The sequence below is a fragment of the Trachypithecus francoisi genome, unplaced genomic scaffold (genome assembly GCF_009764315.1).
Source record: "Trachypithecus francoisi isolate TF-2019V2 unplaced genomic scaffold, Tfra_2.0 Lachesis_group12, whole genome shotgun sequence".
Classification (NCBI taxonomy): domain Eukaryota; kingdom Metazoa; phylum Chordata; class Mammalia; order Primates; family Cercopithecidae; genus Trachypithecus; species Trachypithecus francoisi.
The window spans coordinates 57,610,954-57,623,912 of record NW_022681457.1 but is presented as its reverse complement, the minus strand read 5'-3'; the positions used below and the strand labels follow the sequence as shown (position 1 = coordinate 57,623,912).

The 12,959-nt window shown below is 45.4% G+C and overlaps 1 protein-coding gene across 1 annotated transcript; it reads right to left on the bottom strand.

The window, feature by feature from the left end:
- Positions 1-1,402: 1,402 nt before the first annotated feature.
- Positions 1,403-2,990, bottom strand: LOC117093856 (HAUS augmin-like complex subunit 4). The gene has a single exon (XM_033229313.1). It carries the CDS (start codon positions 2,802-2,804, stop codon positions 1,713-1,715), a length of 1,092 nt encoding a protein of 363 aa, XP_033085204.1. The 5' UTR covers positions 2,805-2,990; the 3' UTR covers positions 1,403-1,712.
- Between the last annotated feature and the right edge of the window lie 9,969 nt (positions 2,991-12,959).

The window sequence follows — 12,959 nt, the reverse complement described above, 5'->3', positions numbered from 1 at the left end:
ACATCTGTTTGGCCTTTTGCCTTGAATTCAGCTAGCAGTATCTGCTACCTAGTAGAGACAGTACAAGCCTGAAGAAGAGATGAATGAATGGATTTAAAAGGTTTAGACACTGTCCAGCTTGTCTTTGCACTTTTAGTGCTTAGCCCCATGTCTGGCACATTGTAGGTTCTCATTTAGTGATAGCCAAATGAAGTAAAGGCTGGCTGGCTGAATAGAAGGTTGGGGGGCTGGGGTCGAGGCCTCACAGCTGTGACCCTAGATCCTAAACCTTATTGAGATACTGCCCAGCCCATGGACTGCCTCCCAGGGTCCAGCTGTGTGATTAACTTGACATTCCTTTATTTTGTATTCCATCTCCCTCTTTCTAGTTTCTGATTCGAAAGTGGCTGATTTGGGGAATGAGTTCTGAGCACTCTATGGGTTACTGTAGAACCATCCTCCTGGCTGTCTCACCATCAGCACCACCTCTCCGTGGGTCTGGAGTCTTGAGGAGCCAGGACTGGACTGGGATGTGAGGCTGGGTCTTCTGAGCTGTAGTTGGGAGCAGGAAGATGTATCTCCACCCACGATCTCAGTGCAAGGCTCAGCTCTCTCCTGGCACCTCGCCCATCATCTGTTTCTGAGTTCTTCTGACATACAGGTACTTGTGCCTTTGATACTTATTTGCTTCTATTCAGTGATGAGCCATTTAACCACGCAGCCATCTCTGGACAATGAGACGGGAAGGCTGGGTCGGGGTCAGGGGATAGGGAAGTGCTGGGAACTCAGGAGAGAGCAGAAGAAAAGCAGGGAGGAGGCCCTTTCATCCCTGAACCACAGCGTCCTCCTGCCCAGAGCAGGAATTTGTTCTGCTTTTTTTTCTTAGCAATATTCACCTGATTGAGTCCTGACCTTTCCCTGCCAAGAAGAAAGCCACGCTAGTGAAATTAAGGGAGAAATCTAATATTCATGAGGTGCTGATTACCCACAAATAGGATAGTGTCTTAAAGTAGATGGTGTCAGAATTGCAAAGGCTCTTGATAAATATGTATGTTTACGGGCCCAAACAGAAGTGGAATACAGTGTAGGTGCTGAATAATTCCTCATGAGGATGGAGATAGAGCCTGCCACAGCCCGTTCATCATCAGGTGTGGGGCTTAGATGAGGTGATTATCTAGCATAATTACACGTGCCATGCAACATTCATGAAACCCAGCAGACATCTTTGTCTACACAGGACAAGAAGGGGCTTCACTCTGAAGCACAGCAAACTTCCAAATTACTATTTAGCCTTTTGTACTTCAAGCTTGAGCTACTTTTCATGGGTACTAAGTTAGGTATTCAGAGAGCCTGCTTAGGACTGGTTAGGTACCAGTTGGAATTAAAAGTTTCTCTCCCAAACAGCAGATGAACCAGATTTTTATTTTTTTAAGATACAATACCATAACTTTATTCAGGAGATAATCAAATACAATACAGGACTGACACTGACACACAGCTATGCGTAAAAATTATATAAATCTGCTTGCAAGATTTTCCAGAAGAGGCCCAGTCATTATAAAAAATAAAGGGAAACCAGGAGGGTGCCTAAATGACTGCAGTGTTTCGAGTAAACATAAGCGTTTCCACACTCCCTTGTAGTGAAGGCAGCCCCAGGTGAAGGTGGTCCTACTAGCAGGAAGATTAGGAGGCAGCAGCTGTGCAGAAGCCATGTTTCCTGGTCCTGCCAGAGCTCAACTACAGGCCTTGTTGAACTCCTGGAGAGCCGACCGCTTGTTCTCCGTTGCCTGCTTGAGTAAGGTGTACTCTTTCACCAGCCTGTCAAACTCCTCCCCAAGCACCTCATAGGAGTTCAGGACCTGTCTTGACTTCTCCAGGTCCTGCTCCTGTAGGTGAATGGCTCCCTCCAAACGGTCCCGAATCAGACGATGAACTTCCACTTTCTCAACAGTGTAAGTGTCAGACAAAATCTGTACCTCCTCCATCCTCAGCTTAAGGATCATAGCACTACACTTGACTTCCAGGTACTGGGCATTGATGCGGTCCAGCTCAGATTGAGTCTTTAGCTGGTGTTCCTGAAGAAGCCTCTGCAGCAAAGTAGGGCAGCGGAGAAGCACCTGGGAGTAAGTAGCACTCTTCTTCTCCAGCAGCAACATCTGCTCCTTCTGCTGGCTCTTGGCATCCTGGCATTGCTGCTGCTCACCCACCAGGACCTCTGTGAGTTTCCACACCTTTGCTGCCTTCATGGTTTCGCTGTCAGCATCTGAACTGGGATCATAGTAGCAGAGCAGAGTGAAACATTTCTTTTTGAGCTGCTCCTCTACTTCTTGCTGTAGCCGAGCCCTCATCCACACAAAATCCTCTGAGCATGGCATGAGTTCCAGAAGGTCTGCTTTCTCCAACCCCAGCAGTGGAGTTATCTCCCTCTCCTGGCTAGGACCTAAGAGTCGCATCAGTTCGGTTACAAGTAGCCACTGTTCAAGGGTCTCATGGAACTTTTTGTCCTCAGAAGTTACATTTGTGTCTTGTATCTTCACATAGTAGTCCACAAGCAACTCTTGAAGGACTCCGTGTAAAATCTCAGACCTCAACCATGTTGTCTTATGCAGTTGAACTTCCTTCCATGCCTGAGCCTGCTCCTTTGCCAGGGTGAGGCTTAAGCCACTCTCATCCACATGCTGTGAGAGAGTCAGGAGAAGCTTGCTGAAGTATGGATTCTGTAACAAGTCTTCTTTACTCAGGTTACAAGGAGGAAGTTGTTTGCTGCACACCTGTTGAAGTATTTCCATCCCTTCTCCAGGTGAGCAGAAATCTCCGGATGCCATTTGATTTTCTTGGGATTCTAATCTGCACACCCTGGGGCAGCTGAAGCTCTCAAGGTGGTGCTGAGAACCTCGGCTGGGGTGGGCTGGTCAGCAGCGTCTACACCCCAGAATCCGCCCGCGCCGGGGCTCAGGAACCTCTCGCTGCGACCCGGCGCAGGGGCTGGGGGAAGCGAGGCCCGGAAAGACTAAGCTCCGGATACTGTTAATAAAACATTACAAGCTAGAAATCAGTTAGCACTCACATTTAGCTTGCATTTTGTTTTTCTTCCTTTTCAAGGTTCTTTGGAGGAGGCATCAAGAAAATACATTTGGACAAATCCTTCATCTCAAATATTTTCCCCTCATGAAACCAAAGGCATTGCTCCAAAATCATTTCCATTAATTAGACATGCATCTTGTATGACTGAAGGAGAATCCAGTCCACAAACTCTGGGTTAATTTTCTCTTCTGACATCTGTGTGTAGTGTTTCTCTGAGGAGCCGAATTATCTGCTCTCCAGTGCTTTGCTCTCGGTGTTTTTTGGCCAGGAGCAAGGAGACAGGCAGCTTGCATTCTGGGACCAGCAAGCAATTCTGAGAACTGGAGCTGCTTAGGTTCTTTCACTTCTGCTTCAAAGGAACATGTTGAGTTTGCAGAGAATGAAGGAGAGAAAGACTCCAAGTTCCAAGCGGGGACTTGGGTAGTCTCTGAGCATGCCAGTGTACTTCCTCCCCACAGCCTCCTCACTGGGCTCCCAGCCACCAGTATTTGTCTCTTTAATCCCCCAACACAGAGCTACTAGATGGATTTCTCTTTCTTTCCTTCTTTCTTTCTTTCTTTCTTTCTTTCTTTCTTTCTTTCTTTCTTTCTTTTTTCTTTCTTTCTTTCTTTCTTTCTTTCTTTCTCTGTCTCTTTCTCTCTCTCTTTCTCTTTCTCCTTTCTTTTTTTCTGATGGACTTCTTTCTTTTTTCTTTCTTTCGATGGATTTCTTTCTTTCTCTTTCCTTCTTTATTTCTTCTTTCTTCCTTTCTGCTGGATTTCTTTCTTTTTTCTTTTTTTTTATTTCTTTTGATGGGTTTCTCTTTCTCTTTCTGATGGATTTCTCTCTTTCTTTTTTCTTTTCTTTTTTGTTTCCTTCTTTTGATGGATTTCCTCTTCTTTTTATCTTTCTTTCTTTTCCAACTTCCTTCCTTGCTTCCCCTCTCTCTCTCTCTCTCTCTCTCTCCCCCCGCTTCTTTCTTCTATGGTTTTTTTTTTTTTTTTTTTTGAGACAGTCTTGCTCTGTCACCCAGGCTTGAGTGTAGTGGTGCAATTTTGGCTCACTGAAGTCTCAATCTCCTAGGCTCAAACAGTCCTCCAACTTCAGCCTCCCACGTAGCTGAGACTATGTGCCAGCAATCTGGCTAATTAAAAAAAAAAATTTTAGAGGTGGAGTCTTACTATGTTGCCCAGGCTAGTCTTGAACACCTAGCCTCAAGCAATCCTCCTCCCTTAGCCTCCTGAAGTGCTGTGATTATAGGCATGAGCCACCATGCCCAGCTGGATTTTTTCTTTTAATTGTAGTTTTATTATGTTCTTTTTGCTTAAAATAAACTTTTCTGGAGTAAATTCTGGACTCTGCAAGGTCCTTGTCCTATTTGTTATGGTGTTTGGGCAAGCCCTCAGTTTTCCTGTCCAGAGCAGGCCTAGGACCTTCACCTTCAGTGGCTTTCCTGGGATCCCCCACTACCCAGAAGTGCAGGGCTATTGCCTCTGCTCGTCCCCAGATCCCGACCCTCCACGGGCCTGCCAGGAGGGGAGGCACAACTTTTCCCTCACAGGGATTTTTGGCTGCACCTGCGAGTTACATTGACATAAGACAGATGAATGAGAGAAAAACATACACATTTATTTAACACAAGTTTTACATGACACAGGGGCCTTATTAAGGAAATGAAGACCCAAAAAGGCAGTTAGAGTAAACACATAGTGAATTGGACAAAGGGTAGTGCATTATGAAAATGTGACAAGGCCACATTTGGGTTGTCACGGATGGACATTTGGGTTGATTCCAAGTCTTTGCTATTGTGAATAGTGCCACAGTAAACGTACGTGTGCATGTGTCTTTATAGCAGCATGATTTATAATCCTTTGGGTATATACCCAGTAATGGGATGGCTGGGTCATATGGTATTTCTAGTTCTAGATTCTTGAGGTGTAGCACATATACACCATGGAATACTATGCAGCCATAAAAAAGGATGAGTTCATGTCCTTTGTAGGGACATGGATGCAGCTGGAAACCATCATTCTCAGCAAACTATCGCAAGAGCAGAAAACCAAACACTGCATGTTCTCACTCATAGGTGGGAATTGAACAATGAGATCACTTGGACACAGGAAGGGGAACATCACACACCGGGGCCTATTGTCAGAGGGAGGAGGGGGAGGGATTGCATTAGGAGATACACCTAATGTAAATGACGAGTTGATGGGTGCAGCACACCAACATGGCACATGCATATATATGTAACAAACCTGCATGTTGTGCACATGTACCCTAGAACTTAAGTATAATAATAAAAAAAATAAAAAATAATTTTAAAAAAGTAAAAAAAAAAAAAAAAAAGAAAATGTGACAAGGTAAAGGGGCTTGGGCTAACATGGTTAGTTGTGTGGAGAAGTGGCCAGGAAGATAAGGATGAGTCTAGCAAGGTTTGTGTGTGCAGATTTTTCTTGGTCTCAATTCCCCATCCTTGATGGTAGTGGGACTTTGCTTCTGGTACAGAGAGTGCCTTCTTCACATGGGAATTATCTTTTGTTTTAAGAAACAGATTAGAATTGTCTTCTTGCATCTGCTGTTTTCTTATCTGTTTTTAACTCAAAATAGTCAATATTCTACAGCAGCAGATCTGGGGGCAACATGTTCTGAACTCCTCATTTCTGAGTGTCAGTGTCTTCCAGTCACAGACCACCAGGAACACACCTGCAGTTGACCAGCTGGGTTTGTTACTTGATGTGGTGAGGAAGGATGCTCTCCACAAAACAATCATGGGGCATCTCAGGAAGAAGATATTGATGAAAACTCTAGAGTCTGGGCTTTGGTTGGGTAATGTTGAGGAGGGTGTAAGAAGGTGATGTTTGCCTTGGACTGGGTACTGACAGAAAGCAAGAACGACGTTATGGTTTGGTATCTTGATATTGACAGGGAGGGCAGACTAGAGTGAGGACAAGGTAATTGGTAAAGAAGCAGTAGTCACTCATTTTTACCAAAAGTGATGGTGTTTAGGAGGGCTGCACAGTGATTTGTTTTTGTCTAGTGACCTCACCTGATGTTGGTGTTCTGTGAGATCAGGTATGTCTAGCATAAAGAACATGGTCTCGCTGTGAGTGTCAGACCAGTTTCCAGATGTCAGGGGCCCACGCCTTCCCTTAGGACTCTTCACTCTCAGCCTGATCCATGTCTACACCTTGTAGTGCCAACCCTGAGGCTCTTCCTGTTTATGTATTTATTGAGACAAGGTTGCTCTGTCACCCAGACTGGAGTGCAGTGGCATCATCATAGCCAGGTGTGGTGGTGCATATCTCTAAACCCAGGTATTTGGGAGACTGAGGCATGAGAATAGCTTGAACCTGCAACCCGGAAGGCAGAGGTTGCAGTTAGCCAAGATTGCACCACTGCATTCCGGCCTCAGCAACAAAGTCAGACGTGTCAATAAAAAAAAGAGAGAGAGAAAGAAAGAAAGAAAGAGAGAGAGAGAGAAGAAAGAGAAAGAGAGAGAGAGAGAAAGAAAGAGAAAGAGAGAGAAGGAAGGAAGGAAGGGACAATTTTTAAAAAGAAAATGGATGGGAAACACTTCAAAACTTTAAGGACTATAGGAGTGAGGACATCACTTTTCTGAATGGCACGTGACTGTTGGGAGGTGGCACAGTAAACACTGTCCCTCACTATGCTGTCATCACTGGGGTGAGGACTCTTCTCCATTCAGCCCTCCTGATTCACTTTCCACTCTTCACTCTGCTGGGGTGCCAGGAAGCTGACCTGTAAGGATTTCAACAATGGACCATTCTGCCCTCTGGCTTCTGGTTGGTGTTGGTTAATGGAAATATTAATAGGAGATTGCTGGGAGGAAGAAGAAAGGGTCAGGGTATTTACCACCAAGCTTCTTCCCTGCCTGTGTCCTATGGGGCAACTTCTCTCATAGTTCTCTCTCCAGGTTCTAATAAATGTTCCCTCTCCTTTTCCTTGCTTTAACCCTGCACACATGCTTCAGACAGTCCCTTTGTTAAATTTTCCTTGAGAATGCCACTTGAGTGACATCTATTTCCAGTGTATTTCTAGCATGCATTCATGCTAAATTATACCATTAGATTTTCACATTCACTCAAGAAATAGAAGCCACTGACCAAGTTCGCACAACCCAAAAGCAGTGACGCTGGAATTTTAGGCTCCTGGTTCATAGTTTCATGTCAGTTTTTTGACCCTCTCATTCAGAGTGGGGCTAGTTTATCTAGCAATCAGCTCAAGTGACTTCTTGTATTCTAGATAGGTGTTTTCCAAACTGTGGAGCCATGAAATTGATTTAGAGAGTCATGACCCAGTATTACAAGAAAACCAAATAGAAACTGTTAGAATGCATCCCACGTAGTAAAGGCAAGTATTGTTTGACTGAACTTTGGCTTCATCTGTATGTATGTGTGTGTGGTATCTGTGTAGAGTTGCAGTGTAAAATCTATACCTTACTCCGGGCCACAGTCCAAAAGATTCTGAAAGCCTTTGTTCTTTTGGTTTTCTTTTTAGAGAAAGGGTCTTGCTCCAGGCTGGGGCAAGGGTCGTCCAGGCAGGAGTGCAGTGGTTCAATCACAGATCACTGCATCCTCGACCTTCTGCGCTCAAGTGATCCCCCCCACCTCAGCCCTCATGGGTAGCTGGGACTAAAGGCGTGTGCAACCATGCCCTGCTAATTTTAACAAAAAAATTTGTAGACATGGTGTCTTACTGTGTTGCCCTGGCTGGTCTTAAACTCCTGGCCTCAAGCAATCCTCCCACCTGGGCCTCCCAAAGTACTAGGTTCACAGGCATGGGTCACCTGCTTAGCTGAAAGCCTTTGTTCTGTAAAGAGCAGCAAAGCCCTCTGAGACCTGAATGGGTGAGGCAGCTCCAATGTGGGTGGGCGCAGAACCTCTCATGATTTAGCATGCACTGTGATCCTCTAATAATGAGTGCATCCTGCAGGCCTTCTGAGCATCTAGGACCAGAAAACCCTCTTAGTCTAAAACACACAGCCCTACTCTTCTGAGAACTGCGCTTTGGGAAGTACTGCTTCTGGGAGAGGTGAGTTGCACAGGAGAGCCAGCACCTGCTCTTTGGATGCCCCTGTGCTAATGTAGGCCACCTAGGATAGGGGCAGATGGCAGGAGCAGAAGGAGGGATGCCGGCCCATGGATTCCAATCCATGCAATTAGTTCACTAGGCGTGAAGGCTACCTTCCAAAATTTTGGAATTCCATGTGGTAACCCAGGGGTTTAATCATTTTTGTATCTTCACAGCAGCACCGTAGCTTGACTCTCAGCAAACATCTGCTGAATGCACAAATGACTCCTGTGCACTGTTCCTGCCCCTCCAGGGAGCTAGTGACCATAATAAAAAGAGAATGGACTTTGGAGTCAGAACCACATCCAGTTTGTGACTTTGAATATGTTACTTATTCTCTCTGAGCTATAGCTGCTTCTCAGGTGAATGCAGATGGTAATACATTCCTCAGCATTGTTGTGGGTATTAAATGAAGTAATATACAAAGGCCAAGCTGAGTTCCTGACAGTTGATGCCTTGGTAATGTTTTTTGTTTTTTTTTTTTCCTCTCCCTTAAAGTCCTTCTCTTACTTAAATTTGTTCTATAGCTTTATCACCTGTTTATTGTCTGTTACCTGCTTGCTTTTGAGAGTGCTACCTTGTCTATCAGCTGTTTCTAGTTTGGGACTAAAGACTGTCTCCTTGTACTACATTCACGATTACTGGTTTTATTCATCAAGGCCTCCTACTGCTCCTTAGGGAGACTAAATATTGAGAAGGGAAGAAGAAAAGTAGGGGGTGAAGAATTGTTTTTTTTCAGACCCGCAACATTCCCCTCTAATCAGCCTGGCCTGTTGACTTCTGTCTCAGTCTGCTTCTGCATATTTTCCAGCTCCTTCTTCATTTCTTAGTGCCAACATGCAGAGAGAGCTGGCACCATTGTAGACCAGAGACTTCTCATGGCACTTTGCAGCATTATATGGCCCGTTTGTGGTAATAATGTATAATTTATCTGTCTGAGAAATGTGGGACATTCTTGAGGACAATAGTTAGCAGTGACGATCATTATGTCCATATTTAATTTTTGAGAGAGTAAAAAAAAAAAATCATTAAATGTTTGGTGAGCATTAAGGGGGCTTCAGGCCTGTAAGAGATTTGAAGAAATGTAGTGTATGGTTTTTATGGGAATAAGTGAATGACTGAATGGACCCATAGCTGGGAAGAAGCATGAGGCAAGACAAACAGGCTGCATGTGGCCATCCCTCGGCTCCACCTCCTGTTAATCTTCCTCTAGTGGTTCCCAGGACTCAGGGTTGAGTCCAAGCCTGCAGCCTCCCACAGAGGGGCCATCGTCAGGCATGAAGCCAAGATGGGCAACTTTGCTTACTCACTTCAAGGAAAGTCTGCAGATGTGGCCTCAGCCCAGGGTCCTCGGGAAATGCAGAGGTGTTCAATCTCTCATGTCTATAAAGCATCCACAAGGCCCTTTTCAATACCTGGGCTCCCATATCCCTGGTAGAAACTTGCACTGTAGACAGGCAGGTCTCTTAGGCCCATACTCTGGTCCGGTGTGTGGCTTTTATTCTGTGCCTGGTGAGCAGTGATGGCTGAGTAAATGTTTGTTAAAGGACTGATTGACCCAGTGAACAGATAAGTGAGTGGAAAAAAAATAGATGTGCAAGCTCCAGGTTGTGCAAGGGCCTGAGTCACTGTAGATTCTGCAGTCCCTGGGGAGGTCCGGCTGGGTGGTGTTGCTCTCCGGAATCCTGAGCCTTAGGCTTCAGTTCAGCCCCTCTCAGAACAGGACAGAGCTCCTGGACAACCAGTTGTGCAAAAGGCTGAGGGACCTCCCAGTGATGTCTCCCTTTCAGTCAGAGGGAATGTTACTCCTGTAATGACCTAAGGACTTAGAAAGATCTGTGTGAAAATGCTTGGTCTGCATGGGACAGGAATTCTGGGCTTGACTGAGAGCAGCGGTAACTTCTTCCAGTTCATCCTGGTTGCTGGAGTTTGAATATTTGACCTTGCAAACCTCATGTTGAAATTCGATCCTCAGTGTTCGAGGTGGGACCTAATGGAAGGTGTTTGAGTCATGGGGTGGATCCCTCATGACTGACTTGGTGATGTCCTCCAATAATGAATGACTTCTCACAGTATTAGTTCCCCCTAGAACTGTTGCTAAAAAGTCTGCCTTAATGATCTGTCATCCATACCCAAACCTCACATCATGCAAATATCCATATTAAAAAACCTGTACTTGTACCCCCTAAGTCTAAAATAAAAGTTGAAATTATTTTTAATTAGTAAATGTACAGGATTAAAAAAAAAAAAGAAAAAAGCCTGATGCCTCCCTCTTCTCTTTTGCTTCTTCTCTCACCATGTGATTTCTGTGCACACCAGCTCCTCTTCCCCTTGGTCATGAGTGGATGCAGCCTGAGGCCTCCCCAGAAGCAGATCCTGGTGCCATGCTTTTTGTACAGCCTGCAAAACTGTGAGCCAAATAAACCTCTTTTCTTTATAAATTACCCAGTCTCAGGTATTCCTTTATAGCAGCACTCACAGACTGAGATACCAGTGAAGCCTTATCTCATCTTTGAGTGTAGGATTGACCATGCATTGTCTTGTGAGTTCCCTTCTTGTTCCTCCTGCCAGCTGTGATCTGACTCCCTGTGCTCTGTAATCTGGTCTTGCTCATGAACCTATCTGCTCCTTGCTGGCAGAGACTGTTTCTACATTTTCACATCAGAGCCAACGTGTCTCTTACATGGTTGGCGTCCACTCTGTGCTTGCCAAATGAACAGGATATTTAAAGGCAAATGATGTTTCAGTCATTTTGACTTCCTGGAAGAGCTGTCACTGGGAGAGGGTGGTGACTGCAAGTTGTCCAGGTTCTTGGTGTTTTGAACAAAGAATTAAACAAAACGTCCAGCAAAGCAAAGAAAGAATGAAGCAACAAAAGAACGAAAGCAGGGATTTATTGAAAATGAAAGTACTCCACAGTGTGGGAGTGGACTGAGCAGCAGCTCAAGAGCCCAGATACAGAATCTTCTTGGGTCCAGATACCCGCTAGAAGTTTCCCATTGGCCACTGCATGCTCACCTCAGGTAAGTGAAGTGGTAGCCCACAATCAATCTGATTGGTTGCAGAAAGCAGCCAACCAGAGGCTGAAGTTACAAAAGTCACACTCCTGTGCAAACATCTGATTGGTTGCACAAAGGAGCCAGTCACAGGCTAGGATGAAGTTACAAAGTTATACCTCTAGGCAAATGAAGACTCCGCCTACAATCAGTCTGATTGGTTGTGGACAGTAACCTTTCAGAGGCTGGAGAGAAGTTACAAAGTTACAAACGAAGACTTGACCTATAATCAGTCTGATTTGTTGCAGAACAGTCAATTTCCCATTTGCTCTGGAGAAAAGGTCAAAGGGAGTAGCCTCTGGTCCTTTGGTTACTTAGGCATGGACAGGGTTTTCCTTTCAACTTAGTTCTAAGAAGTCAGCCTGAAACAGCCTTAGGTTCCCTGCCTCCAGACCTTATTCTCTGCCACAGAGTCAGGGCTGGAAATCTTGTAGTCTTTTTCTGTGTTTATCTTCCAAGGATGAGAAGAGAGAACACACAATGGAATCTACCGATAGCAAATCAAATGTCATTATGTCTGTGCTGATGGCAGGCTGTTTCTCATTTGCCCAAATTATCAACCCCATCGTGCTATGCCCATGTTAGATTGTTTGGGAAAACAGACGACATATGTTAGAATGCTAAATAAGCTGAAACTGTGCCAGGATGGAGACAGAAGGTGTTTGTTTATTTTTAAGTGGAGCGTGGCACTCTGGAGTGACTTACTGATGTGGCAAGGAGGACACTGAAGGGAAGGTGGCATGGCTGCAGCAAGAAGCTGAGAGCTAAAGCAAATGACTGTTTCCAAAAGAGAAATGAGTGGCATCCAACCCCTCAGTTAGCTGGAGGGAGACTCAATAAATTTGGTTAGATAAGGCTCAGCTTCCAGGTGTTTTTAGCTTTTCTCTTGAGCCTCTGATTCCTGCTTGAGTGCACATGTTCAATAGACTTTTACTGTAGCACCAGCAATATGGCAACCAAGAGCTGGCGCATTGCTCTGCACTGACGCCCTTCTTTGACTTCCATGGGCTTTCTAGGATTTGATGTATTTTTTTTTTTTGAGATAGAGTTTCGCTCTTGTTGCCCAGGCTGGAGTGCAATCACAATCTCGGCTCACCGCAACCTCCGCCTCCCTGGTTCAAGTGATTCTCCTACCTCATCCTCCTGAGTAGCTGGGATTACAGGCAGGCGCAACCACACCCAGCTAATTTTGTGTTTTTAGTAGAGATGGGGTTTCTCCACATTGGCCAGGCTGGTCTCGAATTCCGACCTCAGGTGATCCGCCCACCTCGGCCTCCCAAAGTGCTGGGATTACAGGTGTGAGCCACCGTGCCCAGGCCCAGGATGTGGTGTTTATCTTAACACAGTCGATAGACCGTGTGGGTCTTCAGTATGCTTATCCTCCATCCTTGCCGGGTGCTGCCTGACCCCTTACTCACCAGGCTGCTGCCAAGGGCCTTTCCTATCTCTCTTTCTTTGCTGATATTTATTCCTTCTCAGAAAGTAACTCTGTGGCTCTCAGCCCCTGCTGAGTGTTAGAATCACCTGAGGAGCTTAAAAAAACTGAATACCCAAGCTGCCCCGTAGTCAGTAAAATCAGACCCTGTGGGGATGTGTAACTGCACCAGACCAGTCTGGCTCAACTTCCACATAACAAGGTTGGGAGTTGTTCAGTTGCCATGGACCTGCAGGTCAAAGGTCACATTGCTGGAGCATGCCCAGATGAGCCAAGTGCGCAACCATAGGCAGCCCCAAGTGCTCGAACTGAGGAGTGAGACCAAATTTAAA